The sequence below is a fragment of the Somniosus microcephalus genome, chromosome 10, assembly GCF_052327205.1.
Source record: "Somniosus microcephalus isolate GS21.2 chromosome 10, FLI_Smic_1.0, whole genome shotgun sequence".
Classification (NCBI taxonomy): Eukaryota; Metazoa; Chordata; class Chondrichthyes; order Squaliformes; family Somniosidae; genus Somniosus; species Somniosus microcephalus.
The window spans coordinates 116,351,854-116,366,541 of NC_140996.1; the positions used below are offsets into that span (position 1 = coordinate 116,351,854).

The 14,688-nt window shown below is 48.8% G+C and overlaps 1 protein-coding gene across 1 annotated transcript in view; it reads right to left on the reverse strand.

Moving 5' to 3' along the window:
• arhgap42a (Rho GTPase activating protein 42a) overlaps positions 1-14,688 on the reverse strand; it is a 604,917-nt gene that overhangs the window by 157,163 nt on the left and 433,066 nt on the right. The window contains exons 9-11 of the mRNA XM_085998730.1: positions 14,041-14,138; positions 12,673-12,779; positions 8,691-8,769 (exon numbers count right to left, since the gene is read on the reverse strand). Of these exons, the coding sequence (XP_085854856.1) occupies positions 8,691-8,769; positions 12,673-12,779; positions 14,041-14,138 (284 nt within the window). The remainder of the gene's footprint in view (positions 1-8,690; positions 8,770-12,672; positions 12,780-14,040; positions 14,139-14,688) is intronic.

Sequence of the window (14,688 nt, forward strand, 5' to 3'; positions counted from 1 at the left end):
CAAACAAAGGGGGGGGGGTTGCAATACTGGTTAAAGAAACAATTACAACTGTGAAGGGGGATGATATGTTAGAAGGATCATCAAATGAGGCCATATGGGTTGAACTGAAGAACAAAAAAGGGGAATCACACTGCTGGGTGTGTACTATAGACCCCCAAACAGTCAGAGGGAGATAGAAGAGCAAATATGTAGGCACATTTCTGAGAAGTGTAAAAACAATAGCGCAATAATAGTAGGGGATTTCAACTACCCTAATATTAACTGGGATAGAATCAGTGTAAAAGGTATACAGGGTGCAGAATTCTTAAAGTGCATTCAGAAGAACTTTTTTAGCCAGTACATAGTAAGCCCAACAAGAGAAGGGCCAGTTCTGGACTTAGTTTTAGGGAATGAAGCAGAGCAGATGGAAGGGGCATTTTGGTGGTAGTGATCATAATTCAGTGAGATTTAGTGTAGTTATGCAAAAGGTCAAAGATAGACCAGGAATAAAAGTTCTTAATTGGGGAAAGGCCAATTTTACTAAGCTGAGATACGATTTAGCAACTTGAAGTTAAATCAGTATCGGAGCAATGGGAGGCAGTCAAGGAGATAGTGAGGGTTCAGAGCAAATATGCTCCCACAAAGAAAAAAGTTGGGACTCCCAAATCTAGAGCCCCTGTTTGTCAAGGGGCATACAGGGTAGGATAAGAAAAAAAAGAAATCTTATATCAGATACCGAGAGCTAAATACTAAATAGCTAAATAATAGAGTATAGAAAGTGCAGGGGTGAAATTAAACAGGAAATTAGGAAAGCAAAGACAGGGCATGAAAAAATATTGGCAAGTAAAATGAAGGAAAACCCAAAGATGCTTTATAAATACATAAAGAGCAAGAGGATAACTAAAGAAAGAGTAGGGCCTATTAGAGACCAAAAACGTAACCTGTGTGTGGAGGCGGAAGACATGGATATGGTTCTATAGAATACTTTGCGGCTGTCATCACAAAAGAGAGAGACGATGCAGACATTGTAGTTAAGGAGGAGGAGTTAGAAATATTAGATTAGATAAACATGGGGAGAGAGGAAATATTAAGGGGTTTAGCATCTTTGAAAGCAGATAAATCACCAGGCCCAGATGAAATGTATCCCAGGCTGTTAAGAGAAGCAAGGGGGGAAATAGCGGAGGCTCTGACCATCATTTTCCAATCCTCTCTGGCTACAGGTGTGGAGTTGGGGGACTGGAGGACTGCTAACATTGTACCGTTGTTTAAAAAGGGATCAAGGGATAGACCAAGGGGGAAAAAATCGAGTTGCGCTAGCTTCACCAGGGCGCTACTTTTAACGCCTCAAAACAATTAGCAGCCCCGCAGCTGAAATTGAGTGGTAGTGTCCCAAGAGAGAGGTGGGGCACTTCTAGTAGCACCCCACCTCCCTCTTGGGGCGCAGCGAGGGAATATCGCGGCGCTATGTGCCGTGGTACTGCAGGCCTTCCTCCCCTTCTTAAAGGGGAGGGGCCTTGCGCAGCGCGACCTGGGGCCCAGCTGGGCCACCGGGGATCAGAGTGCCGGCAAAAGAGCCCGGCACTCAGAAGACCGGGGATGGCAGAGGGGGCAGATGCTGGCAGGCGACCAGCAACAAAAATGGCCACCCGGCACCTCGTCTTTAATTAGTGCCGCCCCAGCTGCAGGTAGGCTCCCCTGACCCCGTCAGATATAGCGTCTGGCGGTAAGTCAGGGGGCACTACCGAAGATCAGCCTATCTTTGGTGGTGGACAAATTACTAGAAAAAATTCTGAGGGATATTATTAATCGTCATTTAGAAAGGCACGGATTAATCAAGGAGTCAGCATGGATTTGTTAAGGGAAGGTCTGATGCGACTAATTTGATTGAATTTTTTGAGGAGGTAACATGGATTTTTATCAAGGTCCCACATGACAGACTCATCAGAAAAGTAAAAGCCCATGGGATCCAAAGGAAAGTGGCAAGTTGGATTCAAAATTGGCTCAGTGGCAGGAAGCAAAGGATAATGGTCGACGGGCGTTTTTGTGACTGGAAGGCTGTTTCCAGTGGGGTTCCACAGGGCTCAGAACTAGGTCCCTTGTTTTTTGTGGTATATATCAATGATTTAGACTTCAATGTAGGGGGCATGATTAAGAAGTTTGCAGATTGTGGTAAACCACGTTCACTATCGTATCACTGTTAGTAGTTAGCACTGTTCACCACTGTTCGTTATAACTGTATCACTGACCACTATTGTATCACGGTACGAGGTCGCCTCTTGCCACACTGCTATACCTGGGATGACCACTGCCGACTCCGCCTTGGCTCCACCCACCAGGCCAGGTATAAAGGTGAGCGACTGGCTGGTATTCCTCCTGCTTGGATCGGATCACCCACGAGAGTGGGCTGTTATTTAGTCAATAAAAACCTTTAGTCACCTTCGTAACTCTTCGCCTTTTATTGGAGGAACTGATAGGTATATCAATTTTATTGACTAAATTTAATGATGTCCGACAACGAGTCACAACCGGCGGAGGAGCCACCAGCGCAGCTCCCAGGAGCACAGCCACACCAGCCAGCTTGGCTGCGAGCCCTCAGACCGCCGTACCTGGACCTGAACCCACGAGCAGCAAACTCAGCCGCAGACTTTAAACACTGGCTGGTCTGCTTCGAATCATACCTGAGAGAATCCAGCGTCCCTCAGGCATCCAAACTAAGTGTCCTGCAGGCACAACTGAGCCCGAGAGTATACACTCTCATCGAGGACATGACTACCTACGAGACCGCCATCAACCTGCTGAAACAGAAGTACCGGACCCCGGTAAACTACATGTATGCTAGGCACCTCCTAAGATCACGGCCGCAACAGCCAGGAGAATCAGTAGCCGAATTCTCACAGGCGCTATATGCACTCGCCAGGAACTGTGACTTTAAATCGGTGTCGGCAGCCGAAAATACTGAAGATAATATCCGCGACGCATTCCTGAAAGGCCTACGGTCCGAGTACTCACGGCAAAGACTGCTGGAAGCTAAAGACCTCAGCATGGAAAAAGCTGAAGCCCTCGCTATCTCCCTGGAAGTGGCCCACCAAGATCAGGAAGCAGTCACCAGGTACTGCTCGCGACCCTGGGACTCGGGCCCGACCCCTACCACAGCACCCTTCCCAGCGCCGCCCCCGGGACCTACCTCTGCGTCGGCGTCCCGGACCCGACCGGCCCCGCCACCCCCGGCACCGGCCCCGACATCGGGCATCCGCGATCGGGCCGCCGGCTGTTTTTTTTGTGGCCAGGAGAAGCACCCGAGGTCGCGCTGCCCAGCCAAGAACTCCATATGTAGAACCTGCCTGAAGAAAGGCCACTTCTCCAAGGCCTGCAGGAGCGGATCCTCAGAGGCCAGCAGTGCCGCATGCGAACTATGGGGGCGGCCATCTTCGTTTAGGGCAACTGAGGCCAGCATCCCCACACATGAGTCATGGGGCGGCCATCTTTGTTTAGGGCAACTGAGGCCAGCATCCCCACACATGAGTCATGGGGGCGGCCATCTTTGATTAAGGCAACCGACCCCAATAGTGCCTCATGGGGCCCTACCTCGTGGGAGACGCCATTTTACTCACCACGCCCGACCGCCTCGCCCGCAGATGACAACGACTCGCTCAGCTACACACTAGCTTCCGTCACCCTGGACCAAGCCCGCCCGCACCATCTGTCCAAGTCAATGATGGACATCAAAGTGAACGGCCACGCCACGACCTGCCTGTTCGACAGCGGAAGCACGGAGAGCTTCATCCACCCAGACACGGTGAGCCACTACTCCCTCTCTGTCCTACCAACGCGCAGCCGAATCTCGATGGCATCGAGGTCCCACGCCACGGACATCAGCGGCTACTGTGTCGTGACCCTGTCGGTTAAGGGCACGGAGTATAAAAACTTTAAACTCCTCGTCCTCCCCCATCTCTGCGCTGCCGTCCTACTAGGGCTGGACTTCCAATCCCACCTCCAAAGCGTAACCCTAGCATACGATGGACCCCTCCCCCCACTCACAGTCAACAACCAGCAAACGTTAAACCGCCCACCGCGTAACACCTGCAGCCTCTCCACCCTCAAGGTCCCGCCACCCTCTCTGTTTGCTAACCTTACCCCTGACTGCAAACCCGTCGCTACCAAAAGCAGGCGGTATAGCGCCGGGGACAGAGCCTTCATTAGCTCTGAGGTGCGGCGCCTCCTGAAAGAGGGCATTATCGAGGGGAGCAGCAGCCCCTGGCGTGCCCAGGTCGTAGTCGTAAAGACCGGCGATAAAAACCGCCTGGTCATCGACTACAGCCAGACCATAAACAGATATACCCAGCTGGACGCATACCCCCTCCCCCGCATATCTGACATGGTCAATCAGATTGCACAGTATAAAGTATTCTCGACCATCGACCTGAAGTCGGCCTACCACCAACTCCCTATCCACCCTGAGGACCGCCAGTATACCGCCTTCGAGGCGAATGGGCGCCTATACCACTTCCTTAGGGTCCCCTTCGGTGTCACTAATGGGGTCTCGGTCTTCCAAAGGGAGATGGACCAGATGGTTGACCAGAACGAACTGCAGGCTACATTCCCCTACCTAGATAACGTCACTATCTGCGGCCGCGACCAGCAGGAACATGACGCGAATCTGGAGAAATTCCTCCGTACGGCCCAACGGCTGAACCTCACCTACAATAAGGAGAAATGCGTGTTTAACACCACGCGCCTTGCCATCCTCGGCTGCGTAGTGGAGAACGGAATCATCGGCCCCGACCCAGAAAGAATGCGCCCCCTCATGGAGCTACCCCTCCCCCACTGCCCTAAAGCACTTAGGAGAACCCTGGGGCTTTTCGCCTACTATGCCCAATGGGTACCCAATTACGCGGACAAAGCCAGACCCCTCCTGAAAGCCACTTCCTTCCCCCTCACGGAGGAGGCGTGCGCGGCCTTCTCCCTCATTAAGGGAGACATAGCCAAGGCCACGATGCACGCAGTGGACGAGTCCATCCCCTTTCAGGTGGAGAGCGACGCATCCGACTTCGCCTTAGCCGCCACCCTAAACCAGGAGGGGAGGCCAGTGGCCTTCTTCTCAAGGACCCTACAGGGCCCCGAGATCCGACATTCGTCGGTCGAGAAAGAGGCCCAGGCGATCGTGGAGGCAGTACGGCGCTGGAGGCACTACCTGGCAGGCAAACGATTTACCCTCCTCACCGACCAGCGTTCGGTGGCTTTCATGTTTAATAACAAGCTGAAGGGCAAAATCAAGAATGACAAGATTTTGAGATGGAGAATCGAGCTCTCCACCTACGATTATGAGATCTTGTACCGGCCAGGCAAGCTGAACGAATCCCCTGATGCCCTTTCACGAATGACATGCGCCAGCGCGCATATCGATAGGCTTCAGACCCTCCACGACCAGCTCTGCCACCCCGGAGTCACCAGACTCTACCATTTCATTAAGGCCCGCAACCTGACCTACTCCATCGAGGAGGTCAGGACCATGACCAGGAACTGCCAGACCTGTGCGGAGTGCAAACCGCACTTCTATAGGCCGGACCGAGCAAGCCTGATCAAGGCCACCCGCCCCTTCGAGCGCCTGAGCATCGACTTTAAGGGGCCCCTCCCGTCCTCTGACCGTAATGTGTACTTCCTCAACATCGTTGATGAGTACTCCCGTTTCCCCTTTGCCTTCCCCTGCCCCGACATGACCAGTAGCACGGTCATTAAGTGCCTGAATGCCCTCTTCGCCTTGTTCGGGTTCCCGAACTATATACACAGCGACCGGGGCTCCTCCTTCATGAGCGAGGAACTCCGGCAATTCCTCCTAGAGAGAGGTATTGCAGCAAGCAGGACCACCAGCTACAACCCCAGAGGTAACGGTCAGGTGGAAAGAGAGAACGCGACGGTATGGAAGGCCGTCCTCTTAGCCTTAAAGTCTAAGGGCCTCCCAACCTCCCGCTGGCAAGAAGTCCTCCCGACAGCGCTGCACTCCATCCGGTCATTACTTTGCACGGCCACTAACACCACCCCCCATGAACGAATGTTCGTTTTCCCCAGGAAGTCGACTACGGGAACCACTCTACCAACCTGGCTGACCGCCCCGGGGCCGGTCTGGCTGCGGAAACACGTGAGGACCCATAAAACGGACCCCCTGGTCGAGAGGGTGAACCTCCTGCACGCCAACCCCCAGTACGCCTACGTGGCGTACCCAGACGGGCGGGAGGACACTGTCTCCCTACGAGACCTCGCACCCTCAGCCGATCCGGAAACACCGCCACCACCCCCCCCAACCTCAGTCCAGGTAGACGGCATGCCGGAACCCCACGAGCCCTCGCCGACCACGCAAACACCAGCATCAACACCGGATAAGGCACCAGCACCGGATAAGGCAACACCACCGCTGCGGCGATCGGAGAGGCTTACGAAGCCTCCGGACAGACTGACCTACCAGAATTGGTAGTACACTTCACCCCGCCGGACTTAATTCTAAACAAGGGGTGAATGTGGTAAACCACGTTCACTATCGTATCACTGTTAGTAGTTAGCACTGTTCACCACTGTTCGTTATAACTGTATCACTGACCACTATTGTATCACGGTACGAGGTCGCCTCTTGCCACACTGCTATACCTGGGATGACCACTGCCGACTCCGCCTTGGCTCCACCCACCAGGCCAGGTATAAAGGTGAGCGACTGGCTGGTATTCCTCCTGCTTGGATCGGATCACCCACGAGAGTGGGCTGTTATTTAGTCAATAAAAACCTTTAGTCACCTTCGTAACTCTTCGCCTTTTATTGGAGGAATTGATAGGTATATCACAGATGATACAAAAATTTGCCTGTGGTTGATAGTGAGGAAGAATGCTATAGACTGCAGGAAGCTCTCAATGGACTGGTCAGGTGGGCAAATGGAATTCAATCCAGAGAAGTGTGAAGTAAATCATTCGGGGAGGGCTAACAAGGCAAGGGAATTCACAATAAATGGTATGATACTGAGAAGTGTTGAGGAACAGAGAGACCTTGGAATGCATGTCCACAGATCCCTAAGGGTAGCAGGACAGGTAGATAAGGTGATTAAGAAGGCATATGGATACTATCCTTTATTAGCCGAGGCATAGAATATAAGATCAGGGAGGTTATGCTTGAACTGTATAAAACACTAGTTAGGCCACAGCTAGAGAACTACGTACAGTTCTGGTCACATTACAGGAAAGATGTGATTGCACTAGAGAGGGTTCAGAGGAGAATTACGAGGATGTTGCCAGGACTGGAGAATTTTAGCTATGGGGAAAGATTGGATAGGCTGGGGTTGGTTTCTTTGGAACAGAGGAGGCTGAGGGAAGATTTAACTGAGGTATATAAAATTATGAGGGGCCTAGATAGAGTGGATAGGAAGGACCTATTTCCCTCAGCAGAGGTGTCAATAACCAGGAGGCATAGGTTCGAAGTAATTGGTAGAAGGATTAGAGGGGAGTTGAGGAGAACATTTTTCACCCAGAGGGTGGTGGGGGTCTGGAACTCACTGCCTGAAAGGGTGGTAGAGGCAGAAACCCTCACTGCATTTAAAAAGAACTTGGATATGCACATGAAGTACCATAACCTACAGGGCTACGGACCAAGAGCTGGAAAGTGGGATTCGGCTGGATAACTCTTTTTCGGCCGGCACAGACAGGTCGAATGGCCTTCTTCTGTGCTGCAAACGTCTATGATGCTATAACTAGGCCATAAACTTTGCATCCAGCCCTGTTCAGATTGGAGGATCTGAGGTGGCGGCAGGGAAAGGAGGGATGCAAGATTCTGAAAACCGTAATTAAACCGCTGCTACCGTGTGGAGATCGAAGTTCAGAATGAATTGTGAAATGGTTATGGAATACTAGGAAGTCAGCATGTTCCTTTGTTTGTGTCAGTAGGGGGTCCTTTGCTTGGTGGTCAGCATGGTCCTTTGTTTGTAAGACCACATGGACAAGAAGGAGAAACACGAGTGATGAGGAAGTCCCATCCCCACACACCTCACGGGAACATGAACATGTCATGTGGAAGGAACTCCAATCAGGGAAGGTTTGGAGTGAAACTGACCTATCAGAGGAAGGCAGATGGTGATATATGAATGGGGCCGGCGGAAAGGCCCTATAAAAGAAGTGACCCAGAGGCGGGGAATTCAGTAAGAACAACAAAGAACAGGCGAACAAAGAAAGCTGGCCAGTCTTCGTTTGCGACTTACGACTTTTCTGGACCGATCACCCAGAGATAAAGGAGTATGTATAAAAGTTGGACTTAGAGCTTAGGTATTGTTAAAGGGTACTTTATGTACAGTTGACTTAGGATATAAATCGCCAGGAGGTAGCATATAAGTTGCTGGGGAGTACTTTTATGTAGGGGTAAATTGGGTGCATATTGATTGTGATGTACACTTAAATTTTGAATTGTAGTGTGAATAAAGACCAATTTTATTGATCACATACTTATCTGTCATTGTTACGCTTATTCATAATTCTTGAGGTCTGAACAGTAGTAAGAGAAAGGCTTACAGGGAGCCCAGAAAAAAGTAAATATCTTGCACCCCCCCCCACTCCCCTCCCTGCTTATCCAAGATGATCTCCAGGGCAATGAAAATGCTTTGGATTCTACAATATGTGGAACATAAAGATGAATATGACAGTAGGTAGTATTGACAACTATATGTTTTATACAAAATCTCATACTGGTTCCTTTCCATCCATTGCTTCCAACCAAAGTTTTCTGTTTGCTTCAGATTGAGCCTGGAGTGTAACAATGCCATGCCTGCAAAAGAGAAAAAAATACACGAAGAAAATTAAAAATACTGAAAATACTCTGAGACGCTTCACAAGAAATTCCTTTTTTGTTGCTGTATTGAATTTCCATTATTTATACCCAATGTAAGTAGCTTCAAAGCCAGTTACAGCATGACTAAAATGCAAGCTCTCTTATCTCTGCTGTAATGATGTGCCTTACTATCAACCACAAAACAGCTCTCCAAATTGCACCAGTATGAAGTTTTCCATCCCCCATACCAACCATTCTAATGGCTTTACCGACTGAGATTGTCTGCCCCTTTAAAGGGGAGGGCAATGATGCCTCTATTGATCAAAACAATTTCCTTGCCTCCTCCATTGACGTCCTTGTGCAAACAGATCCCAGTCAGTCTCTTATTTCCACTGGTTCTCTGGTATAACAGCCAACTCCGTGGCTTCAAATCTGCTGACCCTAACCTGGAGTAAACTTTATAAGTGAATAACAGGGCCAATCACTTCAAGTTCTACAAGGGCTCCTTTCCATGGCTGTCTTCTCCATACCCCTGGAGAGGAACAACTCCAAACTTCTCCTCTGCAACAAACAATCTCCTCCAAAAATGTCCTACTGCACCTTCCATCCTCACCTCAGACACTAAATACAAGGAGCTCATAGACTTTTTAAAAATCCAAAATCAAGGGCATCCATTCTGCTGCCTCTGGTCCTTCCTCCTTCCAGTCAACCCCCTGCTCCCCCTTCCTTCAGGCATCCATCCTCCATTATTCCATTTTCCCTTCTCTCCCTCCCCTCCCCCCCACCCCCGCCAGTTACTAACCTCATTCATGAGGACTCCTTTGGCCCTTCTCATACCTACTTCTGACCACTCAACATCCCTTTCCCAGTCCCCGGTGGATGAAGGAAATTCAGTGGATGTGGTGTACGTCGACTTTCAGAAAACTTGAGAAGTTAGCACACTACTGGGGAAGCTGAAGGGGTATGGAATATGGGGAAGGGCAGTTTTTCCAGAGTGGTTGGAAGTAGGTAGTGGTGTTGCAGATTGTTCTGTTCAGGGATCTTTTCCATTCACTATGTACATTAATGATTTAGATATACGGCTAGATAGAGTGGTGTGCAAATGTGCAGACAATACTAAAATGGGAGGCATAGTAAATAATTCTGAAAACCAAAGAAACTGCATAGGAATATTGATAAGATGGTAAAATGGGCAACAAAGTGGCAGGTGGAATTCAATGTCAGTATAGTGCCTGCTGGTTTTTTTAAATGCCATAATTATACTTTAAATGGGGGAAGGCTGAGTGATATGGAAGAGCAGAAGGATTTGGGGGGGGAGGGTTCAGGTTCACAAGACATCAAAGGCAGCACCACAAGTGGAAAAGGCCATATAAAAGCAAAAAGAATGCTGGGTTATATAGCAAGAGGTATAGAATATAAAAGGATGTAACAGTGAATCTATATAAAACCCTAGTAAGACTACAGTTGGAGTATTGTGTTCCATTTTGGGCTTCAAACTATAGGAAGGATGTTGAAAGAATAGAGATGGTACAGCGCAGATTCACTGGATGCTGCCTGGTATGAGGGAATACAGATTTGAAGACTTGAGAAATGTGAGCTGTTTTTGTTACAGGAGATTACGGGGTGATTTGATAGAGGTGTTTAAAATTATGAAGGCACAGGGCAGGATAGATAGAAGCAGACTGTTTCCAGTAGTTGAGGGTCTAAAATGAGGGCATAGATATAAGATTAAATACAAGAGGTTTATGACAGAGAGCAGGAGAAAATGTTGCTGCACGGAAGGTTATGAGGCTGTAGAATGCACTACTGGAGTTGGCAGAGCGGCCCCGATTTTCGGCTTGTGTGGGGAATGGTCGGGTTTCCCCGAATGTGGGGTTTCTGACACACATAAAAAAGTGTCAGCCAGCTCCACGAAATTTTCCCTCAAGTGGCCAATTAATTCCCAGCATGTGGGAAGCCTTGCTAATTGTCCAATTCGAGTCAGAAATCCCCAAAGTATGATGTCATCATTTGTGGTGCTTTCAAGGTCCATAGCAAGCACTGCATCCTCTGAAGGCTTCCAAACGAACCATACAGGATGGCAGAGGAGCCTGCAGCAGCTGTGCCCAGCGCCAGACCCTGAGCTGCCTCCAAATTCGACGAGGCTTCATTGCAGGCATTGTTGGATGGGGTTAGGGCCCACAGGGAGGTCCTCTTCCCTAGGTCAGGGAGGAAGAGGCCTCCCACTGAGACCAATGCTGCATGGATGCAGGTGTCAGCAGATGCCAACTCGCTGGGAGTCACCAGAAGAACCTTGGCATTACATCTCTAACTCCTTCCTTTACTCCCCCACAGTACCATCCAGAGCCCCCGTCCTCACTGTGGAGGAGGAAGAGACTGTGCAGCAACACTCCGCAGAGGAAGCTCCAACCTCTGAGGGTGCACCCAGCACCAGCGCAGACACTCACACCTCGGGGGGACCTTCGGGACATAGAGTAGTGTTGTCACCTGGTGTTTCACAGCTCACAAGTGAGCCTCAGCAGATTCTGGAGACAGGGACAGCAGTGGAGCGTCCTCGTCGGAGGGCGCAGGACTCTGCCAGCTCAGCTCAGCTGCGCTGCATGTCGACCCTCTGCCTCTGGGTCCATCCGCAAGAGAAGAGGTGATGGATCTCCATGCACAGATGCAGGAGTCTCTGGCAGGTTTTGTCTCCAGGGTCGCTGCAAGTGTGGAGCGAATGGAGGAGTCCATAGCGACCATTAGCAGAGCCTTTGTGGAGTCATTGGCGCATGAACGCATCACCATGGAAAGGTTGGCAACCTCCATGCAGGAGATAACGCACCAGGGTACGGAAAACATGGTGAGTGCTCATAAGAGAATGACATCTCTTGAGGAGCGTTGGCCATCTGTTGAACAGAGAAACCAGATCTTCATGGAAGTCCTTCTGAGTAGGACTGCCAGTGCAGAAACGGGCCCCACTGTCCCCTAAAGCGCAGCAAGGTGCTCTCAAGCCACTTCCAAGCGCTGGCCCCTTCTGGCCTGTGCAGCTTCAGGTGAGTGAGCAGCAGCCTGGTGCTCATCCTGCTGTTCCTGGTTCTGCTGCTGCCGCCTCTGCTGTTGGAGATCCTCTAATGCCAGGAAGGGAAGGTACCAAAGGCCTCCCATGCTTCTGGCAGATGCCTCCGTTGAGGGGGCGCTGAGTTAGGGTGGTGAGAGGGGCTTCCCAGGAGCTCACACTGGAGAAGTGCGTGAGGCTCCAACTTTCTACAGCTGCTCCTAAGGCTTCAAAAAGTTCCCCCAAGCCTTGATCAACAAGGTCCTGCAGCCTGCAAATGCTGCCTATTTAAATCTCTTCAGCCCTCAGCGACCTGCTGCTGCAAGCAAGCAAGCCAGCTGTTTTCACGCCAGCTCTCATCGCCGGGGTTCCCCGCAGGCGTGTTTCATGTGGGGAAAGCCCCAAAGTCGCAACGGCCCCGGAAAATCTTCCTTAACAAGGTGATCATTGGTGATTAGTGCTCCAACGAGCAGTCCCGCCAGCGGCGGCCGAGACTAAAGCGTGGCGCATGGAAACGGCGGTCCGAAAGTCGGACGGGGCGGGGAATCAGGCGGGGGGGGTCCCGACCCGCTTTATCGCCGATTTTCGGCCCCCGGCCGCATGAAAAGCCGCCCGACGGCGGCCAGAAAATCGGGGCCTATGTCAACATTTCAGAATAGGTTAGATAGGTGGTTGAAGGAAAGGCAGATAAAGGGATGTGGGAACAGGACTGGCACATGGGGTTAGAATTACTGTTCATGTGGAGGACAAACACCAAAAAGACTGCTTGAGCTGAATGGCCTGTTTCCATGCTGTAATTTCTATGTAATAAAAATTTACATCCATTGCCTTAAGGAGTCAGTTCAACCAGTATAAATTTAACTCACCTTTCTACCACTTCAATATCAAAACAGAAGCGTTTGTCAATCGAGTCAGTCTTCCTTCGAATGCAAAACTTCAGTTTGAACATTTCTGAAGCCGTGACAAGCCCATTCTATTTAATTACAGATTAATAAGTCAGATATTTTCATGGTAAATGCAGGACAATTTCAGACAAGCATTCTTTGATGGATCGACTGAGGTAAATCAGTATTTCCCAACAAAAAGATTATATTGCTCTTTTCCTTTTACCATTTGAAAATGATATTTATTACAAATCCTAATTCTGATGAAAAGGCTTAATATATACACTTCTTATACAAAATACTAAAAGTAGAACTAGAAAAGTTAAGTAACCACAAAACTTCCTCTGCACATTTGTTTTAATACAACAACTTGTATTTATATTGTGTTTTTAATGTAGTAAAACATCAAGGCGCTTCACACATTCAAACAAAATTTGACACTGAGCCACATAAGGAAATATTAGGACAGGTGACCAAAAGCTTGGTCAAAAAGGTAGGTTTTAAGGATCAACTTAAAGGAGGAGAGCAAGATAGGAAGGGAATTCCAGAGCTTCGGGCCAAGCAACTGAAGGCACGGCCACCAATGATGGAGCAAAAGAAATCGGGAATGCGCAAGAGGCCAGGATTAGAAGAGTGCAGAGATCTCAGAGGGTTGTAGGGCTGGAGGAGGTTACAGAGAGAGGGAAGGGCAAGGCCAAGGAGGAATCTGAAAACAAGAATGAGAACTTTAAAATCGAGGCGTTGTCGGACTGGGAGCCAATGTAGATCAGCCAGCACGGGGTGATGGGTGAACGGTACTTAGTGCGAGTTAGGGTAATCCAGAGTTTCGGATGAGCTCAGTTTACAGAGGGTGTAGGTGGAAGGCTAGGTGTCGTAAGCATACATCTTGAACCTGGCGTTGTGTTTTTGGATGATGTTGCTGAGAGGTAGCGTGTAGATGAGAAATAGGAGGGGGCCAAGGGTAGATCCTTTGGGAACTCCAGAGGTAGCAGTACGGGAGCAGTAAGAGAATCCATTGCAGGTGATGCTGCGTACGTCTGGATAGAAAGGACTGGAACCAGGTGAGGGCAGTCCCACACAGCTGGGCAATGGAAAAGAATGGTGTGGTCAACCATGTCAAAAGCTGTAGACAGGTCAAGGAGGATGAGGAGGTGTAATTTACCATGGTCACAGAAGATGTAATTTGTGACTTTGATAAGGGCCTTTCAATGCTGTGGCAGAGACGGAAACCTGATTAAAGTTGCTCAAACATGGAGTTGCGGGAAAAATGGGTACGGACTAAATCTCAATAATATAGTAAGGAAAAAGTCAACTTTTGGTCGCTTATGTCAAATAAAATTTAGATTTTACCACTTTTCCCGACTTTGGTTCACATAAGGTCATTGAGAATGCTTTTGTTTCTTTGTCGTATGTACAGTAATGTTTTATCCATGCAAACCCAAGAGGTCCTAAAAAATAAAAAACTGCCGTCAAATAACTTGCATATAATGGAGCAATGCCACTAACAGTATCACTACATCATGTCTTTTTTATATAGTTATTGTTTGAAGCACAAACGGGAAAAGTGAGAATTTTTCGTAAAAATGAAAACAATTAGGATTTTATATTCACATTGTTTACAAAATGGAAATACTGAATCACAAAATTCAATTAATAAAGAGCATTTTCTCTGCTACAAATTCAGACCTACAACATTTAAGGTGATTAAGCAATGAACAATAGGATTCTATTCTATTTGGATTCTAGAAGCAAGGTCAGGCTCTTAGAACTCATCACTGCTACCAATTGATGGTGTATTAATAATAGAACTGTAAATGTTTGCACTCCCCACTTGCTCCTCCTCTCACATATACAGCATTCAAACAAGTTATATCTAGCCAAAATTCTGGACATTTCTACTTTACTGCAAATTACTGTTTTAGGACCTTATCAAAGAAATAGGTGCTAAACAGGCTGGCATCACTTGAAGTTAAGAAGTCACCTGGTCCAGGTGGGATG